The sequence below is a fragment of the Meriones unguiculatus genome, chromosome 18 (genome assembly GCF_030254825.1).
Source record: "Meriones unguiculatus strain TT.TT164.6M chromosome 18, Bangor_MerUng_6.1, whole genome shotgun sequence".
NCBI lineage: Eukaryota > Metazoa > Chordata > Mammalia > Rodentia > Muridae > Meriones > Meriones unguiculatus.
In genome coordinates this window covers 23247002-23270672 of record NC_083365.1, presented here as the reverse complement: position 1 = coordinate 23270672, position 23671 = coordinate 23247002, and the positions used below count along the sequence as shown (strand labels likewise).

The 23671-nt window shown below is 44.9% G+C and overlaps 1 protein-coding gene across 4 annotated transcripts in view; it reads left to right on the top strand.

Annotated features, from left to right (window-relative positions):
* Window positions 1-23671, top strand: part of Eif2ak4 (eukaryotic translation initiation factor 2 alpha kinase 4) — a 94852-nt gene that overhangs the window by 42997 nt on the left and 28184 nt on the right. For all 4 annotated transcript variants that reach the window (XR_009587363.1, XM_060371586.1, XM_060371587.1 and 1 more), the window contains 12 exons: window positions 578-735; window positions 3400-3830; window positions 5117-5186; window positions 7998-8081; window positions 8877-8999; window positions 12450-12554; window positions 15225-15282; window positions 16241-16320; window positions 17840-17941; window positions 19978-20031; window positions 21435-21671; window positions 23345-23420. Coding sequence is in view for 3 of the 4 variants with exons in the window: in XM_060371586.1 (XP_060227569.1) it covers window positions 578-735; window positions 3400-3830; window positions 5117-5186; window positions 7998-8081; window positions 8877-8999; window positions 12450-12554; window positions 15225-15282; window positions 16241-16320; window positions 17840-17941; window positions 19978-20031; window positions 21435-21671; window positions 23345-23420 (1578 nt within the window). In the remaining variant the exon portion in view is untranslated. The remainder of the gene's footprint in view (window positions 1-577; window positions 736-3399; window positions 3831-5116; window positions 5187-7997; window positions 8082-8876; window positions 9000-12449; window positions 12555-15224; window positions 15283-16240; window positions 16321-17839; window positions 17942-19977; window positions 20032-21434; window positions 21672-23344; window positions 23421-23671) is intronic.

The following is a 23671-nucleotide window of genomic DNA, read 5'->3' as shown; positions in this document are numbered from 1 at the left end:
AACCCTAGTTCTCCAGCCTCTATTGATGGAGCGGACATCCTCTTCTTGTGTGTCACCCATATTGCCCTGTTACCTTAGTAGAGCTTGGCATGGACCAGGAAATTTGAGTTTGGGTTGTGGTGGTCTAGTTCAGTCACTTTCTCTCCATCTGTTACCCTCACCTGTAAAGTGGGCTTACTGTATCCTCCTGCCTATTTTAAAGATGATGAGGTAAGAAAAGATGTCAAAGGGTAAGAAGTGTTGTTTGGTTGGTTGGTTTTTGTTTGTTTTTTCAGATCACTAGATGGGTCCCCTTCCTCTCATGCTTATGTTGTTGGCTTCTGTGAGCTGCCTGCTTCTTTTTATTATTAATTATATGTATATGTGTGTGGGGGCATGTGCACACATGGATGCAGTGCCCAGAGAGTCCAGAAGAGGGCATCAGATTGCCTGGAGCTGGAGTTACAGACACTTGTGACCAGCGTGGGTGCTGGGAACCAAACTCCAGTCCTCTGCAAAGGCAGTATGAGCCCTTAACCCCTGAGCCATCTCTCTGGCCCAGTCTTCCTGTATTCCTAATGCTTTTGTTTCATCTTAGATTCTGGAGGACAAGATTACATTGAGACTGTCATTCCCAGCAACCAGCTGCCAAGCGCTGCATTCTTCAGTGAGACACAGAGACAGTTTTCCCGATACTTCATTGAGTTTGAAGAACTACAGCTTCTAGGGAAAGGAGCTTTTGGAGCCGTCATCAAGGTGTGACGGGGCTGTCCCCAGTCCTTTTAAAGTTCCTTCTTTTCATTTCCATGACCTCATAGGTTTGGTTCTACTAATAAGACTATGAAGCTGTGAGTACCTTCGCCTCCTAGAGTTAAAGGCTATCTTGTATGCTACCCTGGACACTTTTAGAATACGTTTAATGGCTGGTTGACAATGACATGGAAAAAACATGATTATAAGCATCCCAAGTCATCAAGCTCTCTGCAGGAAGAACATTTTCTAGTGCTTTGGTCCAGGAAAGGACTTGTCCTTCCCGCCTTGCCCTCAATTTTGTCAGAGTTGCCACAGAGAAAAGGGTTCCAAAGTTAGAACAGAGAGAGCAGTCACACTGGGAGATGGCCTTAATGGCTCTCATTTTCTAGTTTAGGAAGATGGAAAGTTAATGGTATGTTTCAAGGTGTGCTGCTGTTAGGCCTCTGCTCATTTGGTCTGGGAAAATTTTATTATGTGAATGTAGGAAAAGGCGTCTGCTCTTCTTATATAATTTAATTATTTTCTAAACCATAAAAGAGATAGGTTAAAATGTATGAAGAACAGCTGAGGTACGTGGCATCTTTTATGGATGAAGGTGACCTCTGCTGGTGTGGCACATGGGTATTTGGGGTTCTGAGAGTATGAGGAGGAAAGCCTCTGTCACTTTCATTTATTGATTTTATGTGTTTTGGGGGGTGTTTTGTTTTGGTGGGTTTTGGGTTTTTGTTTGCTTGCTTGTTTTAAGACAACGTTTCATGGAGCCTAGGCTGGCCTCGAACTCACAATTTAGGAGATGACCTCGAACCTCTCATCTTCGTACTTACACCTTCCGAGTACTGGGATTTCAGACCATTACTTCCATGCCTGTTCATGCCATACTGGGGATCAAACCCAGAGTTTGTGCATGGTTGGCAAGCACTCTCCTAAATGAGCTAGTGGTATCCCTGGTGGCCAAGGGTGACCTCAAACGCCTGGTCCTCTTGCCTCCACCTCCCAGTGTTGGGGTCACAGGAATGTCTTACCATGCCCAACTTGGAAGCTTCAGTCTTACTGTAAACGCCCTCTCAACCAAACAACAATTAATTTCCCCACAATAAAAGAGGGAAATTGTTAGCAATCAAGTGTTCTACAAGAAAGCTCATTGTCCTAGGGAGAGTTTAATTCAGTGTCATTTTTATTAATTCCATGTCCTTGGCCATTCTTGACTTTAAAACACTAACAGACTTTCTTTTTTCTTTTTTCCCTTATCTTTTTGGTCAGGGTCCCTTGCAGCCTTCTTTACTCCATATTCTTAAAGATGATTAGAGAGCTGCTGTCACAGGGCATCTTCATCTGCGAGGTCCTCGTTTCTCTTGAGAACCCCTGGCTCTCACACCCCTCTCCGCACTGCTGTCTGAGCAGGGCAGCCTGCTTCACAATCAGGTTTCGTTAGCAGCTGGCCCTTTGCCGTCGGAGCACTTTCTCCTTTGGACAAACGAATTGCTAGGACTTTGTAGTACGCTAACCCTCCTGTGAATAGAAAGGAATATCTGGTATAGTTAATGCAGTCAAACCAGCGAAGCCTTCGGGGGAGGGGTGGGGTTTGAGCACGCTGGCCTTGGAGACCTTTCTGTTGTTTCTTTGTGCTCCTACTTGTATCGTTAGATTTTATAACCGTCTCATCAGTTTTGGGTCTTAGTTGGGTGACAGACCCAACGGGCAGCATGGGTATCCGTGGTAGCTGCTGCTGTTGGTCAAACGCAGCTTTCTGGGGCTTTGATAGTCTTCTTTCTCCGTTTGTTCTCATTTACTCCTGAGTGTCCCCTCAAAGTGTCATATAGGTAAGAAAAATTTACTTCAAACGAAATCGAATATCTCCCCCACATTTACGTGGCCTTAGAAATTCTTTGTACAATAATTAGCACTTTATTTTAGATTTGTTAAAATTTCTGGCATTTCATTCATCATGAGTGATTGTTAAGTATTATGAAAATAAAATCATCAGATGAAAACTCACACTGGCCTTAGAAATTACTTTTACTTTAAAACTAAAATGCATTTTGATATTTACTTAGCAGATATAAAAAGAACAGGGAAGTAATTGTCGTGAAAATTAATGGAACTCATAACTCCATATGTTAATCTAATTTTTAAGAGAAAACGTTATGCTCATCAGTAAAGAAATAAATGATTAAGATAGGCAGATGGTCCATGCCTGAAATCCCAGCACTCAAAAGGTGGAGGCAGGGGGACGCCGAGTTTAAGGCTAGCCTTATCTCCGTCTGAGGCCAGCTTGGGCCATCTGAGACCCTGTCTAAAAAAGAAAGAAAATGTGTATTCCTGTAATCCCAGCTCTGCAGTAGGAGGATATCAAGTTTCTGGTCTGTTCCAAAAAGAGAGAGGAGAAAAGGGAGGGGCGGGGAGAAACAAGTTCGTGGAGAGATGAAGGTTGTGCCCTCCTTATTTGTCTCCCAGCGAGTCCTCATATTTGGATTCCTTTAACTTTTTCCCTGGTCTGGGGCCAACCAAGGCTTTCCTCCGTTTGAATTCAACCCTTGTGGCTGTCAGCTATCGTTATGGGCTCTCAGGCTCCAGGTTCTACTAGGAAGGAACTAATGGGGCTGGGTGGTGTAAAGGATAGTGCTCAATGCCCCATCTGACCAGGTCCGGTCCCCTGCTGCCCGGTAGGTGCAAAACAAGCTGGACGGCTGCTGCTACGCCGTGAAGCGCATCCCAATCAACCCTGCCAGCAGGCACTTCCGCAGGATCAAGGGCGAGGTGACCCTGTTGTCGCGCCTGCACCATGAGAACATTGTGCGCTACTACAACGCCTGGATCGAGAGGCATGAGCGCTCGGCTGTGCCAGGCACACCACCCCCAGACTGCAGACCGCAGGCCCAGGACAGTCCAGCCTCCTGCGGGAAAGCATCGGGCGACAAGGACGAGCTGGGCAGCGTGGAGGCCGCAGCACCTCCGCCCATCCTCAGCAGCTCCGTGGAGTGGAGCACATCTGCAGAGCGCTCCACCAGCGCGCGCTTCCCAGTCACCGGCCAGGGCTCCTCCAGCAGCGATGAGGAGGAAGAGGATGAGCACGATGGCGTCTTCTCCCAGTCCTTCCTGTAAGTGCTAGCAGCGGGAGACCCCTAGTCCCTAACCCAACTGGCCCACAGCAGAGGAACTCAGAAATCCCAATGTGTTGACCATGTTAAGAAAGCAGCAACCCGGTGGAAACTCCCTCTTTCACAGCAAAGCCAAATGCAACCCAGAGCTTTAAAAGATTTCCCACATCCAAGGCCCGAATTTATAACCCAAGGGCATTTGATTGACAATTTATATCATTGTACTCAGTTAGATTTATTACAACTCAGATTTATTACAACTCTTAGCAATTCATTACATTAAGAAACAATCTAGCTACTTTTTAAAGTTTATTGTTGGGGCTAGATAGATGGTTCCGTGGTTAAGGCCCCTTTTTGCTTTCCACAGGACTTCTGTGGGCGTACTTTTTAAACTATTTCATTTCCTTTTATTGGTGTTTCTTATGGGTCTCTCTCCCTAATCCACCCCAATTCATTCCAACACCCCAATACCTGGTAGGAGAAAGGTTAGTAGTGAGAGGGGGCGAAGTTCTCTTTGGCTACTGCTGGTTAGGTTCCTTGGGGCGTGTCCAATCCTGGTTTCAGGATATCTTCAAGTTTCCTGTCAAACTGCAGCAGCAGCAACCAGGAACGGGGAGGGGGGTGGGTAAGAGCAGCCTTCTTTCTCAGAGCCCTTAACACTCTCTGGGCTCTGGCATTTATTCTCTCTCAACAGTCCTCAGAATTAAACTCTCTGCAGCTGGCAAAGATCCCCTGTCATAGCCAGCACCAGGCAAATAGTCTGCTGCTGTGGACTCTCTGAATCAGCCCCACATCCCACACCTGGGATTAAAACAAAGCCATGTCTACATAACTGAGTTTTTAAAGATACCAAAACTTTCCACTACAGACTTCAGTTCAATAACCAACACTCACGTGACTTCTCACTACTGTAACTCCAGTCCCAGAGGGATCCGACGCACCCTTCTGGCCTCCACAGGTTTCAGAGAACTGGTCCATTTCCATTTTAGTGGGAAGCATGGTAGCAGGCAGGTATGAGTCGCAGGCAAACAGACAGACAGACAGAGAAAAACTGGGTCTTTTAAGTCCTCAAAGCCCACCCTCAGTGATACCCCTCCTCCACCAAGGCCTCACCTGCTAACCTTCCACCTGGAGATAAAGCATTCACTTTTATGAGCCTACGGAGGCCTTTCTCTTCCAGACCACCACATGGTGTAATGCTCTAGCTTCTTTGGTTTTCTGATGAACAAAAAAAGAAAGTCAACCTTTTTTGTTTCTTTACTATGTCTTTATTTCTCTTTTTAAAGACCTGCTTCAGATTCTGACAGTGACATCATTTTTGACAATGAAGACGAAAACAGTAAAAGTCAGAATCAGGTAAATATGTAATTCAAAGGTATCTAGTTTGACTTAGATCACTAATGACATCTGATGTTATAAACATCAGGCAGAATGCCAGAGCCTTGGTCTGATATGTGAATGTCAGTTTTAAAACACAGCCATTCATTTAAAATATTTGCTACTTGTATTTACTATGGGCTTTCATTCACATCATAAATTTATACTGATATATATATATATATAAATTTATCATAAGTTTTGTACTGACATATGAAGGAATAATAAATTGACACACTGTACTTTTTCCATGTGTGGAGAAAAGTTTCACAGAGGGCCTAGAGAGACGGCTTAGCAGTTAAGAGCAATTAACAGCCCTTGAAGATCTAAGCTTGGTTCTCATCACCTATATGATGACCCACAACCACCTGTAAATCGAGTTCCAGGGAATCCAGTGGCCTCTGGTCTCCACAGTCACCTGTACACATGAAGTACACAAACTCAAGCAGGCACATACATACAAATAAATCAAATACAATGCTTAAGTTTCCTAGTAGATTGGGGAATGTTTTCTGTGGTTGGGGATGAGGGTTGTATGCAAACTAAACAGTCTCATCATGGAGTTAACAGTCTTCCCCACAGCAGTTAATCTGATAAACCATCTTCAAGAACAGTGTTTTAACTGCATAACATGATCCTGCAATGTCCGAGGAACTGACTGAGAGGCTCACAGCCAGCCTTATTTTATTTCTAATGTTGTGGACAAGAGGAGAGAATGCCAGATGTGCCTTACTTTTAGTAAAGATGAATTCTGTTAATGGAACTTGGGTTTTTCCAGGGGTTGGAGGGATGGCTCAGCAGGTAAGAACAAGTCCTGCCTGAAAAGTTCCCAGGACCCAGGCCAGACAGTTCATACCTGCCCGTAACTCCAGTTCTCCGGATGTTCACACACACACACACACACACACACACACACACACACACACACACACATTAAATCTCTTTTTAAAGAACTGTCTCTTGTGAGTGTGTGTGTTAGATGGGATATAAGATACATTTCTCCATGTGGCTCGTAGTTTTAAAAGCTTGACAAACTGTCTGTGTGCCTTAGATCCCACACAGGCCTGCTTCCTTCCTTCTCTGGTCAGGCTGCAGAGCCCCAGGCTGGAGCCTCAAGCTCAGAGTGAGAACAGTAGGCTGTCCTTGTAGATTCAGAAAAATAAGTGTTCTGTGACTGATGTGGTCTGTGATGACTGGATTACTTGGAATAAAAGGATAATCACTGGCATTTACTAGCTCACTCACAGGATATAAACATGTAGATCTTGTTAGATACACAGTTTAATTGATTTGAAAATTTGAGTGAATTAGCCAGTATGTTTTTAATAAGCAACTTGTTAGTTAAAAATTACTTAAGCTCCTTTTGCTGTCATTTTAATTATAAATTTAGCTACAGTAATAGCATAGATAATCTAAACTGCTTAAGCAAAAATTATATTTGCTTTTAGTGTTAGCTGTGGATTTAATTATTAAGGGCATCAAATTTATGCTTCCAGTTTAGCTCAGTTAAAGGCAGCATCCCATGAGCATTCTAATTATGGATAGAAAACCTCAAGGGCTTAATAACCTTCACAGACACTCTCCAGAGAATATAAGTAATTCAGTAGTTGAATCTAGTTATTTCAAGAACAGAACTTTTTGGTTTTCTTTGAAAAGAGAAAATATTGAGAAACATCCTTCCTCATAAAAACTGTAGTCAGCTAAGAGCATGTAATACCCTACAAGGAAATGATGCCCAGCACTATCTCTCGGCTCATAACTGCCTGGTCCTCCAGCTTCAGGAAATCCTGTGGCCTCTCCTAGCCGACACAGGCACTTGCACTCAAATGTACACACCCACACATAGGCATGCACATATAGATATAAGTAAAAATAGAAAAAAATAAAATCTAATAAAGACCCTGTGGATGAGAAATGATCAGAAACTAATACTTTTTTCCCTACTAAAAGTATTTGAATCTGTCTATGCAGAAGAAAAGACTAAAAATATTTTAATGCCTCTGTATGTGTTTCTGTTTGAGGTTAGGCACGGCCTGTGAGTTCTTCTGCCCCATCAAGGCTAGAGGGCACTGGCTCCCCTGGAACTGGAGTTAGGTACTTGTGAGCTACTTGATTTTGGTGCTGGGACTAGAACCCAGGTCCTTTGCAAGAGCAGTAAGCACTCCTAATCATTGACCAGTAACCATTTTCTGGGCTCTCCAGCCTGGAAAAGACTATTTTTTTTTTTAAGGTACCATGTATTAGGAAAAAACGACCTGTGAGAGACTAGAAAGTGAGCCATGTGAGGAAATGGCCTACATATTCCTTGCTACTCGTGAGTGGCAGCTTCTCCTGGGCATTCAGGAGTATGTAGCCCAGAGGGCACTCTACCCTCCGACAGTGCGAACACATTAAAACCGCTCTCAAAATCCCACCAAAGGAAGCCCTCCTGTTCACACAGGTTCACCTGCATCCATTCCGCCCTTGTCATCATCTTAGTCACTCTTCTCTTACTCATCCTGGCCTGCAGTGTGAAGACTGGAGCAGGAGTCTCCCTGTTACTGCACATCCTAACCCGTTCCCCGTCTTCCCCGTCGTTCTGGATAGTAGCAGGCCTGGAAGCTCTGCAGACTTTCCTTTAAAGTGCTCCAAGCGTCTAGAGGACGGTTTCTGTGTTCTGCTCATGTCCCCTAAAGCGATAGGCCGTGCAGAGGCGTGAGACTGTGGCCTTAGGCACAAGCTCTTGAAGGCAGCGATGATCTCGTTTACTCTAAGCTCAGCTTGCGTTCTCCCGTGTTCCTCTCGGGTTAGGATGAAGACTGCAATGCGAAGGACAGTTGCCAGGAAACTGAGCCGTCGGTGACAACCGAGGCTGTACACTACCTTTACATCCAGGTGAGGCCCTGCTGGACCGCTCGCCCATGCGGTGTGCTCGGTATGTGGTGGTGGTGGTGTGCCTCATGACGTATCACAAGGTGGTGGGCAAAAGAGGGCCGATTGCTAAAGATTAATTGGCCAGCAAAGCCGTAGCATGGAAGCCTTCCCCCAGCCTTGAACTCATCCCTTTTCACAGTGTTCTCAGGTGTACCATGGAGCAGCTCTGAACCAAAACAGTGCAAGTTCACATCCTGGATCCACCTGTCACCACTGTGTGAGCTCAGATGAGATTCTCTAGTCTTCGGCGCCTCAGTTTCCCACAGATTAATTAATTATCTGATTCTTCTCACAACTAATAAGATGAGGTGCCTATAACCACGTTTGAATCCTGTGAGTGCAGGAGTGGGCTGCCTTAACTGTCTGCTTATATCCTTTCTCTAAACAGCCCTGTGAAGGGTAGGACTCAGGAGAGCTGGAGATCCTGAGTGAGGCCTAGAGGGTGACTCAGAATGTGCCATGCCTATAATGTTTTTCTCTAGATTCGAAGAGTATTTGTTATTTGTATACAAATAAGGCCAAGGACAAAATCAGGCTTAATTAGCTATTCTTGGAAACTTGAGACTGGAAGCAGTCTTGTAACATAACATTTTATTGCAATCTCAATTTTAATGTTTGTGACAAGGATTTTAAGCAAAGAACTTTCCAAAGCTGCTTAAAATCTCTGTCACAAGTTTTAACATGAGTGATTACATTGACTGCAGCTATCCTCCTCATTTTGAACCAGGGCCTGAGCAGGTTTGTCTCTTTCTCTAGATGGAGTACTGTGAGAAGAGCACTCTGCGTGACACCATTGACCAGGGACTATTCCGAGATACCATCAGGCTTTGGAGGCTTTTTCGAGAGATTCTGGATGGATTAGCTTATATCCATGAGAAAGTAAACTTCATGATTTCTTGTGTCCACATACTTCTATTTATATAGCTTGTGTCTGTGTGCTGCATGAATATTTGTGCATGTGTTGTGGAGGTTATGGATACATTCCCCTATGAATGTGCTTGCAGATGCCAGAGGTCAACACTATGTAGGTTGAGTGAATATGGCCCCATAGGCTTATGTATTTGAATACTTGGTCTCCAGTTGGTGGAACTGTTTGGGAAGGATTGGAAGGTGTGGCCTTGTTGAAGGAGGTGTACTACCTGGGGATGTTTCAAAAGCCCATGTCATTCCCAGCTAGTGCTCTCTTCCTATTAGTTTGTAGATCAGGATGTAAGCTCTCAGCTACTGTTTCAGGGCCACACCTGCCTGCCTGCTGCCATATTCCCTGCCATGATGATGGTCATGGACTCACTATTGTAGAAAATAAAAATGAGTGTTGGGCTATATAATATCTATTATTACCCTATAATTATGTGATAATTATTTAACCTGCTATCACAAATAGTAAGACACAGATACCTGTTAGATTTTGTAATTGCCTTATTACCTTGGGCCGAGCAGATATTTCTACCTATGCTGTCTGGATAACCTCACCATTCACCTCCCAGCCCCTGTCCAATGCCGCACGCCTTAACCATCCTCATCTGGGCTACCTTTGATCAATAATCCCAATATACTTGCTTATATTTTTCATCTTGGTGTTTTCTCCATCCACGCCATCCTTGGCACCTTCCTTCTCCAAGCTAACCCATTGTGGTGATCTCTTTCCTCCTCCCTTCCCATCCATCTGTCCATGATTCTCCTGTCCTCAAAAGTCCAGGAACCTTAGCCACACCTAACCCATTCTGCCCTGCCCGAGTATAGGCCATTTAATCAGCCAATTGGATAGGTTTACACAACAAGGACAGGCAGATCTTGGAGGCCAGTAACACACATCACACCAACTTCCAGCAACTCACCCTCTGAAAGTTTAAGCCCAAATAAACTTTTTCTTTTTTAAGTTGGTCAAAAAAGTAACTAAGACAGGTATCTTCTTCTATTGCTCTCTCTCTCTCTCTCTCTCTCTCTCTCTCTCTCTCTCTTGCTCTCTCTCTCTCTCTCTTTCTTTCTTTCTTGAGACAAGGTTTCTCATGGAACATAGAGCTTGCCATTTGCCACCCTTTGTACTTAGCTTTTATGTGGGTGTTGAGTATCTGAATTTAGGGCCCTGTGCATTCATAGCAGGTACTTTACCTGCTGAACCATCTTCCTGGCCCTGACTTATATAACCTTATATTAAGAATCAAAAAGGAAAATGTAGAGCAACAAGCATGAAAAACAAAACCAAGGAGGAAACTATGGGGACGATAAAGTAGTCTTTACAGTTAATTATGTTTATTGGTTTATTTGTGTGTATGGTGGGGGGGGCAGTAAATGCCACTGGATACACGTGAGGGTCAGAAGACCATTTTCTTCCCTTCTACCATGCGAATTCTGTAGATCAAACTCAGGTTATCAAGCCCTGAGGCGAGGACCTTTGCCTTGCTAAGCCACCTTGCTGGCCGGAAATAACATATTTTTGAAGGTAATAGAACAAAGTACCAAAAGACAAGGAACAGCACCCAGTGTCAACTCCCATAGACAACACTGAGGTGAGGATGGGGATCATCAGACAATGCCCCTAGGTCAGATCTAGCTCACACCTGTCCTTATATGGCCCATGAACTAAAAACAGTTTTTCTATTTTTAAGTGGTATAACAATTTTTAAAAAGAATATATTATGACATTAAATTGAAATTTTGTTGTCCATCAATAAAGTTTTATTAGAACAAACCCATGCTCATTTGCCTGTGGCTGTATTTTGCCACAGCAGATTTGAGAGTTGTAATAGACTGTCTAGCTGTAGGAGTTACTTTTCTGTTGCTGGGATAAGACACCCATGACAAGGCAGCTGACAGAAGAAGGAATCTGTCCAGGCTTACAATTCCAGAGGGATAAGAGTCTATGGTGGTGAAGTAGAGGCATGACTGGACCCTACCAGCTCCCATCCTTTACCACAGTGCACAGGGACAGCTGGAGCCACAGTAATGTCGTGATGCTTTGAGTCATCAAAGCCTGCCCCAGTCATGTACTTTCTCAAGCAAGGATAAACCTTCTAGTTCCCCCAAACCAGTGCCACTAACTGGGGACCACGGGTTCAAATACATGAGCCTGTGAGGGACATTTTCATTCAAACTGCTACATAGCCCAAAAGCCCCAAAATATTTTCTCACTGGCCCTTCACAGGAAGTTTGCTCACACCTGTATAAGGAAGACATATTTGGACATGGACAAAATGTTGAAGATGATCCTTTGATTAATTTTACTGTAGAGTAAGAATGTGGTTTGTACATACATATCTGGTCTTCCTAGGAACCTGAAGAAACTAAAAAGCTCCCTAGCAAGGAGAGGAGTGACACTCAGTACCATAGCTTTAACTGTATGTAGAAATGTCATTTAAAAGCTAAAAGTTAGCAGTACCAGGTGAATGTTCTCAGGCCTGGCCTTGGGGCAAGACACTGCTCATATTCTAAACAGGGAATTGTCTAATGCATCAGACAGTGAAAACATGTTAGGTTTTTTTCCCCTCTGTCTCAACTTTTGAAACTTCAAAATGTTTATACTGTGCCCTGTTCATATTGAGAAGCCATGACATCTATGTGGCATAACTTAAAAGGTGGAAAATAAAAGGGAATTGTAGCAGATACCATTAGACCTCTCACTGCGGTGCTGTGCTCTATGTGCTCAGGGCCTGAACTCTATTAGCGATCACCACACTGTGCCTCACCTACATACACAGAGGCACAAACATGTGACAAGCCCATGCCTGAGACAGACTCCTGTTCTCAGAGATATAAGCTGCCTTCATGTCATGTGAAAGATCAGACAAGGAAGAGTTCTTATTACGCTTGGCATCTTCTAAGTGAGACAGTAAGCATGATGAGCCCTTAGGAGGAGGAGGAAGCAGGATTCCTGAGATACCATCACTGAGTTATTCCTGGAAGCTGATGGTAGAATAATGTGCAAGGTTCATGAAAGAGGTGGAACAGGTAAATGTCGGTATGATTTGAACAAGTAGAGAAGTACAAAAGTGTCCTAGGCAGGGGAAGTAGTGCAAAGAAAAAAACATGAGAAGGACCCGAGCAGAGCAGGGCTTGTGGTGTGGCAGAGGGAAAGGTGACGTGAAATCTCTGACAAGGAATGGTGCAGGGCGCCTGTGAGTTGCTCCTGCTTGGGTCCACTGGTGGAGAGGTCACAGAACCCTCTGAGGACATTCCAGAGAGCAGACATCGAGGACCAGGTTGTCCATGGGAGAAGACCCCTGTCCAGCTGTCCTCACACACTCAGCCTTTAAAATCGAGAAATGTACAAAGTGCTAACCTTGGGAAACCTGAGAAGCAACTGTTGGATTCTTCATTGTCTTCCAACAGGGGATGATTCACCGGGATTTGAAACCTGTCAACATTTTTTTGGATTCTGATGACCATGTGAAAATAGGTGATTTTGGTTTGGCAACAGACCATCTTGCCTTCACTGTGAGTATTTTTTTAAAATCAGACTATGCATGAAAATGACATGGGTGCCATAATAATTCTGGAAGTGCAAAGATGGGACAGTGACCTCTGCACCCTGCCCTGTCTCTCTCCACTGCCAGACAAGGCTGAGGGGACAGGCTTCAGGTGTCTCTTAGGCTTTCTATCGAAGGGACATGAAGTTACTGGTTTATGAACACTGGTTAGATAAAAGGCATGCAATGCTGTGAAATAATTTTATATTCTGGCCTCTTTGCTGGGCATCTGACAAGATGCTTTGCATCTGAGGAACTTTCAGTTGGTTTGCAAGAGTGCGTCTCAAACACTTATGACATTACGGATTAGTTAGCATACAAAACTAATTAATATAAAGTGAGAAAATTGTGAAAGAAGAGTAAGGAGAGGAGGAAGTAAGTAGCTGTGAGGGATGAGAAAGTCTGTAAACCCAGTGTTATGGCACATACCTGCAGTCTCAGCTACACAGGCGGTTGAAGCCAAAGAATCAGTTAAGTCTAGGTGTTCAAGACCAACCCAGGCCACTTAGTGAGACCCCATCACCCAAAGAAAAAGAAAGACTGCATAACAACAGATGGGCCTTAATGGGTAGGTGGGAGTCTAGCAGGCCAGAGTCCAGGGCAGAACATAGTCATACCAGGGCAGGGCTCATCAGCATAAGCTAAGGGCCTAGGAGGAGTACACTTGGTTGTTTGAACATCCTGTGTTGTGATTGGCTGAAACTATGAAGTATAGAGAGGTTGATGGGTAAAGAGGAAGTCTTTGAAAAGCTGGGCAGACTTGTGTGCTAGGGATCTTCTTAATTATCATAAGCTAGCTTTTAGGTTCATTCCAAGACTGGTCAGAGAAAGGAAATAGAATTTAGATGATGACAAGAACAACCATCAGGACTAACTTGGGAGGTAAAATTAGGAGTGGAGGGTGAGGAGGCAGAGAAGGGCTGGGAGTGGTGGTGGGTGCCTGTCATCCCAGTACTCCGAAGGCAGAAGCTGGAGAACTGCCACAAGTTCAAGACCAGTGTAGGTTACATAGCAAGTTCTAGGCCAGCCAGGGAGACCCTAACACCCACCCCCAAACAAAGAGACAGAAGACGAGCGATAAGAACTGGGTCCTGAGCAGAACAGATAAAGTGTATTGAAAAGTGCTGAGGCCAAGCATGATGGGATATTGACCCCATCTAAAGAACCCAACGTGGTGTTGGGGTACAGGAGAGGCTCTGTAGTCCCACCAATCTGCACAGAGAGCCTTGCACTGCCCTGTGCCCTAGCCTTGGCAGAACTCACACCTCGGCTATAAAACGTGTGGATTCTCAGGCCTGCTCCAAAGACTCACCTGCAAAGCAGAACAGAAGGTGAATGGCATCGCCCGGAGCCCATCCTTGTGGTCTGGGTGTGTGAGTTACTTTTCTTTAACGTCTCTTGCTGTGATAAGACCCTACGACCCAGGCAGCTTACAGACGTGTTTCTCTGGGATTTACAGTTTCGGAGGGTAAGAGTCCAGTGTTGGCCGAGCTGGGGCAGCTGGGAGCTGGAACAAGCAGGAAGCAGCACCCTGGGAATGACCTGAATCTTTTAAACCCTCAAGCCTGCCCCAGGTGTGTCCTCCTGCAAGGACACACCTCCTAGTCCTCCCCAAAAATAGCCACTAACTAGAGACCAAGTATTCAAACACGCAAGACTCACGGAGGATATCTCATTCAAACCACCAGAGATGGTTCAGGGTGTGTGTAGATGGCTGGTTTTTAAACTCTACTTTATTTGGGGTTCCTTAAGCCTCTACCTCCCTTTCCACCGCCAACCCTAACTAGGAAAGAAGGAAGGTTAGAAGGAAAGGGGGCAGAGGTCTCTTTAGATTTTGTTCTGGCTGGTTAGAGTTGTTGGGTTCTCTTGGGAAAATACCAAACTCAGTCATCAGGATTTCTAGCAGTCTAGCAACAGCAAATGGCAGACACCAACAGGACAAACAAGCAGCCTTCTTCCTCCTCCGTCTGTCTCCTTGAAGCCCTTGCCTTCTGTCTCTGGGATCTCATATTTATACTAACCGTAGCTGGCAAAGGCCGCCCTCTCCATGCCACACAAGGCTATTATCAGCTGTGAACAAACTAAGGCAGTCCCAGGGATTAACACAAAAACCTGCTTGCATAGCTGAGTTTTTAAAGAAACCGAAACTAATACTACAGGTGTGGCTGTTAGGGGTGTGCGGAAAAGTGCCTGTGAGTGTTTCAGCAAGGGACAGTGGGGCAAGTTAGTGACCAGCCTTGGGGGGGGGGGGTAGCAAAACTGACCTGGAAGAGGTTGTGGCACTAGAAAAGGTAGCACAGTGATTTTGTCACCATTTTTAATTCTCCTGAGATGCCTGGTAAGCAGATCCTGTTCTTGGTGTCTGCGGTGTGGACATAATTGGCTTAAGAGTCTGGGTATTTCTGTCCTGGAAAGAACTGTCCAGTGAGTTGCTCTTCTTCCTCCTGCTTTCACCGGTTTCCCTTTGAGCCTTGCATGAATGGGTTAACTAATCATAAGCAACAAGGATGTGAGATAGCTAAAAATAACGGTAATAATTCTTCTGACGGCCATGTTACCTTCAGTCTTCGCTCAGAAACCGATGAGCCATTCCTGTGGAGTGCTGTGAGGCTTTAATCTCTACTCGCTTGTGTTTTAGGCTGAAGGTAAACAAGATGACCAGGCAAGCGATCGTGTGATTAAGTCAGACCCTTCAGGTAAAGCCTCTATTTCATCCATGTGCTTACAAGCAAACCACGAAACTTCTCGACAGGAAATCTGCCTTTTACTTATAAAAACTTTATTCTAAAGCAAATTGAAGTTATTCTTTGAATAGCTTTTACGGAAGTTTAAGTATTTTTTTTTCTTTTTCAATATATTACTTTCTCTCCAACCTACTCCAAATCACTTTCTCTCTTTAATCTGGTCTCACTATGTATCCCCTAGTTGGTCTGGAATTACTATGTAGACCGCAGTGGCCTCAGACTCAGAGACATTTGCCTGCTTCTGCCTGCTGAATGTTAATAACTATGGTTTGACTATATTAAATGGGAAATTATATAAATAAAATTTGAATTTTAAACAGTGAAACAAACAAGCAAAAAAGAAAAAGAAACATAAGAACTTCAATCAGTAGAATCATGGTCTCCTGGGCCCCTGAGCTGAGCTCTGATCAACACCACTTGGTCCTGTCAGGTTACCTCAAGACCTGGCCTGTCTGGGGTCCTGTCTATTTCTAGCCTTCCTGTGTAAGCAGAGACCTTTGTGTGAGGCAGTACGGGGCAGTTTAGGGCATAGATCAATCGCCTGTGTGGTGCTCGCTTTCCTCCTGGTGGGTACTGCAGACAGCAGATCGGCCTCGCTTTGAAGGCAGGTAAAGGCGCTTGCCACCGAGCCTGATGACCTGCATTTAACCCTCAAGCCCACACAGGAGACAATGAGTTCCCACAGGTTGTCCTCTGACCCCCACATACATGCCACTGCGCACACAATCCCGCACACAAATAAAGAAACGGAACTAGGGTTGGAAAGAAGCCCTTTATTTTCAGTTTACGTTATCTGGAGCGTGGGGTGTAGCTTACTGCCGCTCACCTGGCATGCACAAGGCCCTGGGTTCAGTTCTTAGCTCTATGAAACAGCAACAACAGTAAGGCTCTCCCTCTGTTTCCTCCACAGGCAATTTGACTGGCATGGTTGGCACTGCTCTATACGTAAGCCCCGAGGTCCAGGGAAGCACCAAGTCCGCATACAATCAGGTACTAAGAGTGTGCATGTGTTTGGAGGTGGGGGGGGTGTCTCAAAGTAATTTACAAGTAAGGCATCAAGACCGTAACAGGTAGTGACCAGCTGAAATACAGATAGCCACTGATTCCCAGGCTAGGCAAGCATGCAGCAGTACCCAAGCAGCTGAAGCTGGCATCATTGTTGCAGAAGTGTGCAATTCCTCTATCTGTCAGGGGTATGTGAGCTAACCTCTGTGCTGTTCCCATCCCCAGACCAGGAACATAGGGAGCAAGGCACTCACGGGAGTAACAGCTGAGTTCCCAGCCCTCCGGGAGCTGACGTAGTGATGATGGAACCAATAATGAGCAAGGAGGAAATAAATAAAGAGAAACGTCTTAAGTTGTGACGAGGCCTCTGAAGAAACGAGTTGAGTACTAAGGCAATAGTGGGGCCCTGGCAGCCATTCAGAATTGTTTTCTTCAGTTCTGGGCCTTCAGCCCCACGGGCCTTGAACATTCTAGGCAGTGTTCTACCATCAAGCCATCTGCTGAAACCCTGACAAGGATAGTGTTTGGGATAAAGGGGGAACAAAGACAAGCCCAGGCTAGGGGTGTGGCTCGTTGGTAGGGCTCTTGCCTGGCATGTGAAAGGCTCGGTCCCATCAGTAGCACTGACAAGCCATGGCTAGAGCACGCTGGGAAGGAGAAAGGGGTGAAGCAGCAGAAACAGAAAGCATCAGGAAATGGTCCTTGGCAGGGGCACATTCTGTACAGCGGGGCATCTACAGTTTATAACAATGTATAACAACCGGTTAATAATTCCTTTTTAAATTTATCTTCATTGATTACAGTTTGTTCACTTTGTATCCCAGCTATCGCCCCCACAACCCCTCCCAATCCCACCTTCCCTCCCTCATGTCCTCCCCTTCCCTCTGGCCCGAGCCTCTCAGGTCTCATCAGGGCTGGCTACATTGTCCTCCTCTGTGGCCTGGTCAGGCTGCTCCCCCCTCGGGGGAAGTGATCAAATAGCCAACCACTAAGTTCCTGTCAGAGACAGCCCCTGTTCCCTTTACTATGGCACCCACTTGGAGCCTGAGCTGCCATGGGCTACATCTGAGCAGGGGTTCTAGATTATCTCCATGCATGGTCCTTGGTTGGAGAATCAGTCTCAGAAAAGACCCCTGGGTCCAGATTTTTTGGTTCTGTTGCTCTCCTTGTGGAGCTCCTGTCCTCTCCGGGTCCTTCTATCTGATTAATAATTTCAAACATTGCCACAGAGTAGATCTCAAATGTTCTTACCATAGAGAGGGAATAATAGAGAAGGAAGGAGAGAATGGTAACTATGTAAATTGATGGACATGGTAGCTTGACTGTGACAATCATATTTCTGAATGAAAAATTTGAAATCAGCTTTTAAAATTATAGGTTGAAAGTCTTGTTTTTAGACCAGATCACCAAATTTCTCAACTTCTTTCCAGTGCAAACCGCCAAGCTGCTGGACATTACACCGTGATATCAGAACTCTCTAAAGGCAACTCTGTTTTCCCCACAGAAAGTGGATCTCTTCAGCCTGGGAATTATCTTCTTTGAGATGTCCTATCACCCCATGGTGACAGCCTCAGAAAGAATTTTCGTTCTCAACCAACTTCGAGATGTGGGTGTCAGATATGTTTGATACATAAATTTCTAGTAGCCTCAGTCTCGTGTGGCAATCAGAGCACAAAGCAGGACTTTCTCCTGGTATTTATAATATAGAAGAGGCTATCAATTGTTGATTTAAAAAAAAAAAAAAGTCATCTTAGCCTATTGCCCAGGCTGGCCTGAAACATGAGGTCCCCGTGTTATCCTTCAGAATGCTGGGATTACAGGTGTGTGACACCAAGCCTGGTGCCTCCTGTCATTTTAATCACTCTCATTGGCTGATACATGCTAAGGTAATCAAGTTCTATCACCTGCAGTGAAACATCTTCAGAACCAAGAGAGTTGTTTCATTTAAGTTGCTAACAGTGGTTTTGTTAACTAAAGATTGTCGGCATAGACTGTTCTGTGTTCCAGTACACTTCTGCCGACATGTCCAGTGATGAGAAACAGGTTTTTTGTTTGTTTAAAGCAAACCAGTCTGGGCCACATGAGACTCGAGACCTTATCTCCTGCCCTTCTCCAAAACGTAAAGGTTTATATATTGGTTGAATGTACTTAAAACAAATCTAAACCACCAGAAGTTAAAATGAGTCTGAAGTCTGGCAAAAGGCCTCTGTGGTGGAGCATTTGTCGAGCCTGGCACACACACGGCTCTCAAAAAGACCAGTCACTTGAGCTGTCTTTTTCCCCAATGAAATTCCCACTCGTGTTTTTGAGCTTAACCCTTGTCTCAGTTACTGCTTGAGCTTGTAGAGACAAGTGTTACAGGATGCCAGGCCACGGATGCCCATGACAAAGGAGCATCAAGACAGTGGAGAGTAAAGTCTTGGCAATTTAGATTCAGTTATTCATGAGCCGCGGGTCTGGAGAGCCTTCTTCATCCTTAGGGAGCAAAAGCAAGCAGACGTTTTGGTTAAAAGTAAGTCACATAGAGCACGGCAGGCATGGTGGTACATGCCCACAATCCCAGCACATGAAAGAGAAGGATCATGGACCCAAGGCCAGCCTGCACTATGCAGCAACACCGTGTCAACGGCAGCATAGGAAGAGACAACAAGCAGACAGGTGACTCAGCAGCGCACGCGCTGAGGTCGCCCCTGCGGGTAGTCCACAGAGTAGCTGAGGTACTTTTGACAGCAGCATGTGGGGAGCAGTGTGTGGGTGAGCCGAGGGGTGAGCCTGCCACTCGCACGAGCCCGGACGCTCCTGGATGAGCATGTCCCTGAGGAAGTGCCTTTCTGTGCTCTGAAATTATGGTTTTTCCTTCATTTCAAGAACATTTAAACTATCAGGCTAATCTTATAGTTGAGGTCCTATTTATCAGAAAAGTGAGGACTTAGGGAATGAGCAGTGTTTGGTGCTAACTAAATCTGTCATTCATTTATTTATTTATTCATTTGTTTAGAGGCATTCCTTGTGCGGCCTAAGCTGATCTCTAACTTGGATATATATATATATATATATATATATATATACATCCTCATATATATATATATGAGGATGTATATATATATATGAGGATATATATATATATGAGGATATATATATATATATGAGGATGTATATGAGGATGCCATATATATATATATATATATATATATATATATATATATATATATGAGGATGCCATTGATCCTGCTTCCTCCGAGACCAAGTTTTCCTCTTAACTGAGGTTGATGATTTGATGGAATTTTGCCTTTTTCACTATGTGTTTCATTAAATTGCTTTGTGTTTTTAGAAAACCCTTAAATTTAATTTGCTCCTTCTACTGACTTCTATCGACAGTAGATAGTCAGGTTAAAAATCTCTAAGTTTGTTTTCATTTACACCTAAGGAAGGTGACTTCCATAACCTAGGCCATCACTTGGGCGATGCCTGCATTAACAGACTGTGTGTGCTGGAATTGTGAGCACAGGTCGTGGAAGGGGTGTCATGTTAGCAAATTTTCGTTTCTCTTTGGTTATTCACCACATCTTACTGTGATGGATAAAAGCTTTGCCTGTGGCAGCCTGCCAAGCACTTTCTGATTTGAATATAATGCTCTTTTAGCCCACATCGCCCAAGTTTCCAGAAGACTTCGATGATGGAGAGCACACAAAACAGGTAATTTGTCCACACGTTAACTTCTGTGTCTTCAGTCTTGGGTTTTAACTACGGTTTCTTATCACTTTCAATTAGTAATCTTCTGCCACTCATTCTCTTGTGTTCTAGGAACAATGAGGGGGCATACCAAAAGATGAAGCTCTTAAGATGTTACTAGACTTGAAATGCACTATTAAAGACCAAAGTTCTGACAGCAAATTAAGGAACTTGAGTTCTTCTGTGCACTCAGTTCTGCCTCTGAAGTGCTGCTTGGACCATTGGCTCAGCTGGGAGGGAATGCTTTTATAGCAAATTGCTTTAGATGAAACTTGGGACTTAAAGGGAAAAATTACAGTCTCAGTCTGTTTCATGGTTGAAGCAATTCAGGTTGTGCAGAAAGGATTGTACTCTGGGTGGTCTGCTGTTACAGGTTTTGGGGAATGTTTGGTTTTATTGTACTGGGGGAGCAAACCCAGGCCCTTCACATTGGAGGCAAGTGCTCCACTGCTGAGCTGTTTCTGTAGCTGGTGTTACGGTATTTCACAGCAAGATAATGTCTCACACATACTGTAACCATCCGTGTGTGTGTGTGTGTGTCTGTGTGTGTTGCATCTCAGGCTAACCCTGGCACCCAGCTAATATGAGAGTTCCTAGTGAGCTGTGTGCTGTCTCTGGTGTTCCGTTCTTCTTGCTGACAGCTTGCTATGGTGAAACATCCACTCATTAATACTCCTCATAGGGAAGGTTGTCCCTTAACAGGGTCCATTAACACTGACTGTTAATGACAATGATAGGATAAAAGTCTCTTATTTAAACTATCAGAGTTCCCCAGAAAGATGGCTCAACAGTTAAGAGCACTGCTGTTTTTCCAGAGGATCTGGGTTCAATTCCCAGCACCCACATGGTGGCTCACAACCATCTCTAACTGCAACCCCATGGGATCCAATGCCTTCTTCTGCTGTCCAGATGTACAGGCAGATAAAACACCCATATACATACACACATACACACACACACACACACATACACACACACTATTCAGAGTTGGGAACAGGACCATAAACAAAGCATGTCAATATTTGTAACTTCTTACTGGCTTCATGTCTGTATGGCCGCTGTGCATCTCTAAGACTTTCATTTTTCTTATCCGTGAGACAGGGACTAATAGTATCTTCTTATTTCTGTTCCTGTGAGCTTTGGTTGTTGGTGATGAGAGATTAAAAAAAAAAAAAAAAGGCCTCTCCCTTTCAAGAATTACTACATTCATCCACAAGTCTGTGGTCATACGCGGTACTAATGGCACAATCAGGGATCTCAGAAACGCCATCCAAGCGTAAGACGTGTCCCGAGTGACCAGTATCAGGAAGGCTCCTCAGACTTCCCTGCCGTATCCTCACCAGTCATTTCTGCCTGTCGCGTTGCAGAAGTCCGTCATCTCCTGGCTGTTGAACCACGACCCAGCCAAACGGCCCACAGCCACAGAACTGCTCAAGAGTGAGCTGCTGCCCCCGCCGCAGATGGAGGAGTCGGAGCTGCATGAGGTGCTGCACCACACGCTGGCCAACATGGACGGGAAGGCCTACCGCACCATGATGGGCCAGATCTTCTCCCAGCGCATCTCCCCCGCCATAGACTACACCTACGACAGTGACATCCTGAAGGTGGGCCAAGCCGTGCGCATGCGCTATCTCCGCGGACTTCTTTTATTCTTTGACAGTTTTTGTAATTACATTTTATTCGCTTTGTGTCCCAGCTGTAGCCCCCTCCCTCATCCCCTCCCAGTCTTATCCTCCCTCTCTCATCTCCTCCCTGTCCCTCTCCAAGTCCACTGATGGGGGAGTTCCTCCTCCCCTTCCTTCTGACCCTAACCTATCAGGTCTCATCAGGACTGGCTGCAGTGTCTTCCTCTTCTGCCTGGCAAGGCTGCTCCTCCCTCGGGGGGGAGGGGGAGGTCAAAGAGCTAGCCACTGAGTTTATGCCAGAGACAGTCCCTGTCCCCCTTACTAGGGAACCCACTTGGAGACTGAGTTGCCATGAGCTACATCTTGAGCAGGGGTTCTAGATTATCTCCATGAATGGTCCTTGGTTAGAGTATCAGTCTCAAAAAAAGACCCCTGTGCCCACATATTTTGGTTCTATTGCTCTCCTTGTGGAGCTCCTGTCCTCTTCAAGTCTTACTAACTCCCCCTTCTTTCATATGATTCCCGGCATAAAAGTTTGGTTTTTGCCCAAAGTTTGGTTATGAGTTTTAGCATCTGCTGTGATACACTACTAGGTAGAGTCTTTGACAGGTTTTACATATGGCTGTGATACAGTCTGATCAGACACATCCTTCTGCCCTTTCTTTCTCTCTCTCTTTTAAGATTTATTTGTTTGTTATATATATATATAGTGTTCTGCCTGCATGTATACCTGCACGCCAGAAGAGGGCACCAGATCTGACTATAGATGGTTGTGAGCCACCATGTGGTTGCTGGGAATTGAACTCAGGACCTTTGGAAGAACAACCAGTGCTCTTAATATCTGTGCCATCTCTCCAGCCCTACTCTGCCCTTTCTTATCCTCCTCCTACCCCTAACACCCTCTCCCTACTAAATGCTTATCTAGCCACCGTGTCTTATGTCTTTATAGCTTTTAATAGCATTTCTTTATGGGGTGGGGCGTGCTCACGTCACAGTGCACATATGGAAGTCAGAGGACGAGGACAACTTGCAAAAGTCTGTTCTCTCCTCCCACCGTGTGTGCATCAGGGACTGAACCCAAAATGTCAGGCTGGGCAGCAAATGCCTTTAACTGCTGAGCCACCCCACTTTCATGTCTCTTTACTTTGTTTTCGGTTTGACTTTGTGATACAGTGGGTTTAGCCAGCTGTTTAGAAAGTTGGGTGAATAGATAACCAATGCTAGTTATCTTTGCCACGTATTTCTTTGTAGTTAACCTGCGGTATAATTTTAGAAGACAGAATTTAGAGGAAATAGTATAGATTTTTAAGTGTATATGGTCATGAACACATGTGGCCCCCAGGGAGGCTGAAGAGGATTGTGTCTGGGCTAGCCTGGGCAACACAGTGAGACCCTGTCTCACAGGGTGGTGACTTTATTTTGTCTTTTTGCTCGTTTTTATTTCTGAAAATATTGTAATAAAATGGAATGAAAAGGAAATGAAAACCCTTACGCAAACATGCCTTTCCTCTAAATATGTTCAGAGAGGCAGTTGCTTGAGAGCTCCACTGTGGTCTAAGACTGAGGAGCTCTGCAGTGCCGAACATAAACCACAGAGTAGCATTACAGTGGATTTAGGCTTGGGTAATGATTTTTCCTCGGTCCCATTTTAGGGCAACTTCTTGATCCGTACAGCCAAGATCCAGCAGCTTGTATGTGAAACCATCATCCGCGTCTTTAAAAGGCATGGTAGGTCCTTTTCTGCAAACCACCCCTTTCTCAAACAGTTTTCTAAAAAGTATTAGAAAGTACCTCCTGGGGGTTGAGGAGGTGGCCAATAGTAAAATGCCTGCACACAAGCAGAAGGACCCGAGTTCAATCCTCAGCACCCACCTGACAACTCAGATATGACAGCACGCGTCTGTAACCCCAGCATTAGGTCCAGGGACACAGAGTCAGGGGGATCTCCAAACTCAGGGACCAGGCAGCCAACTCAGTCA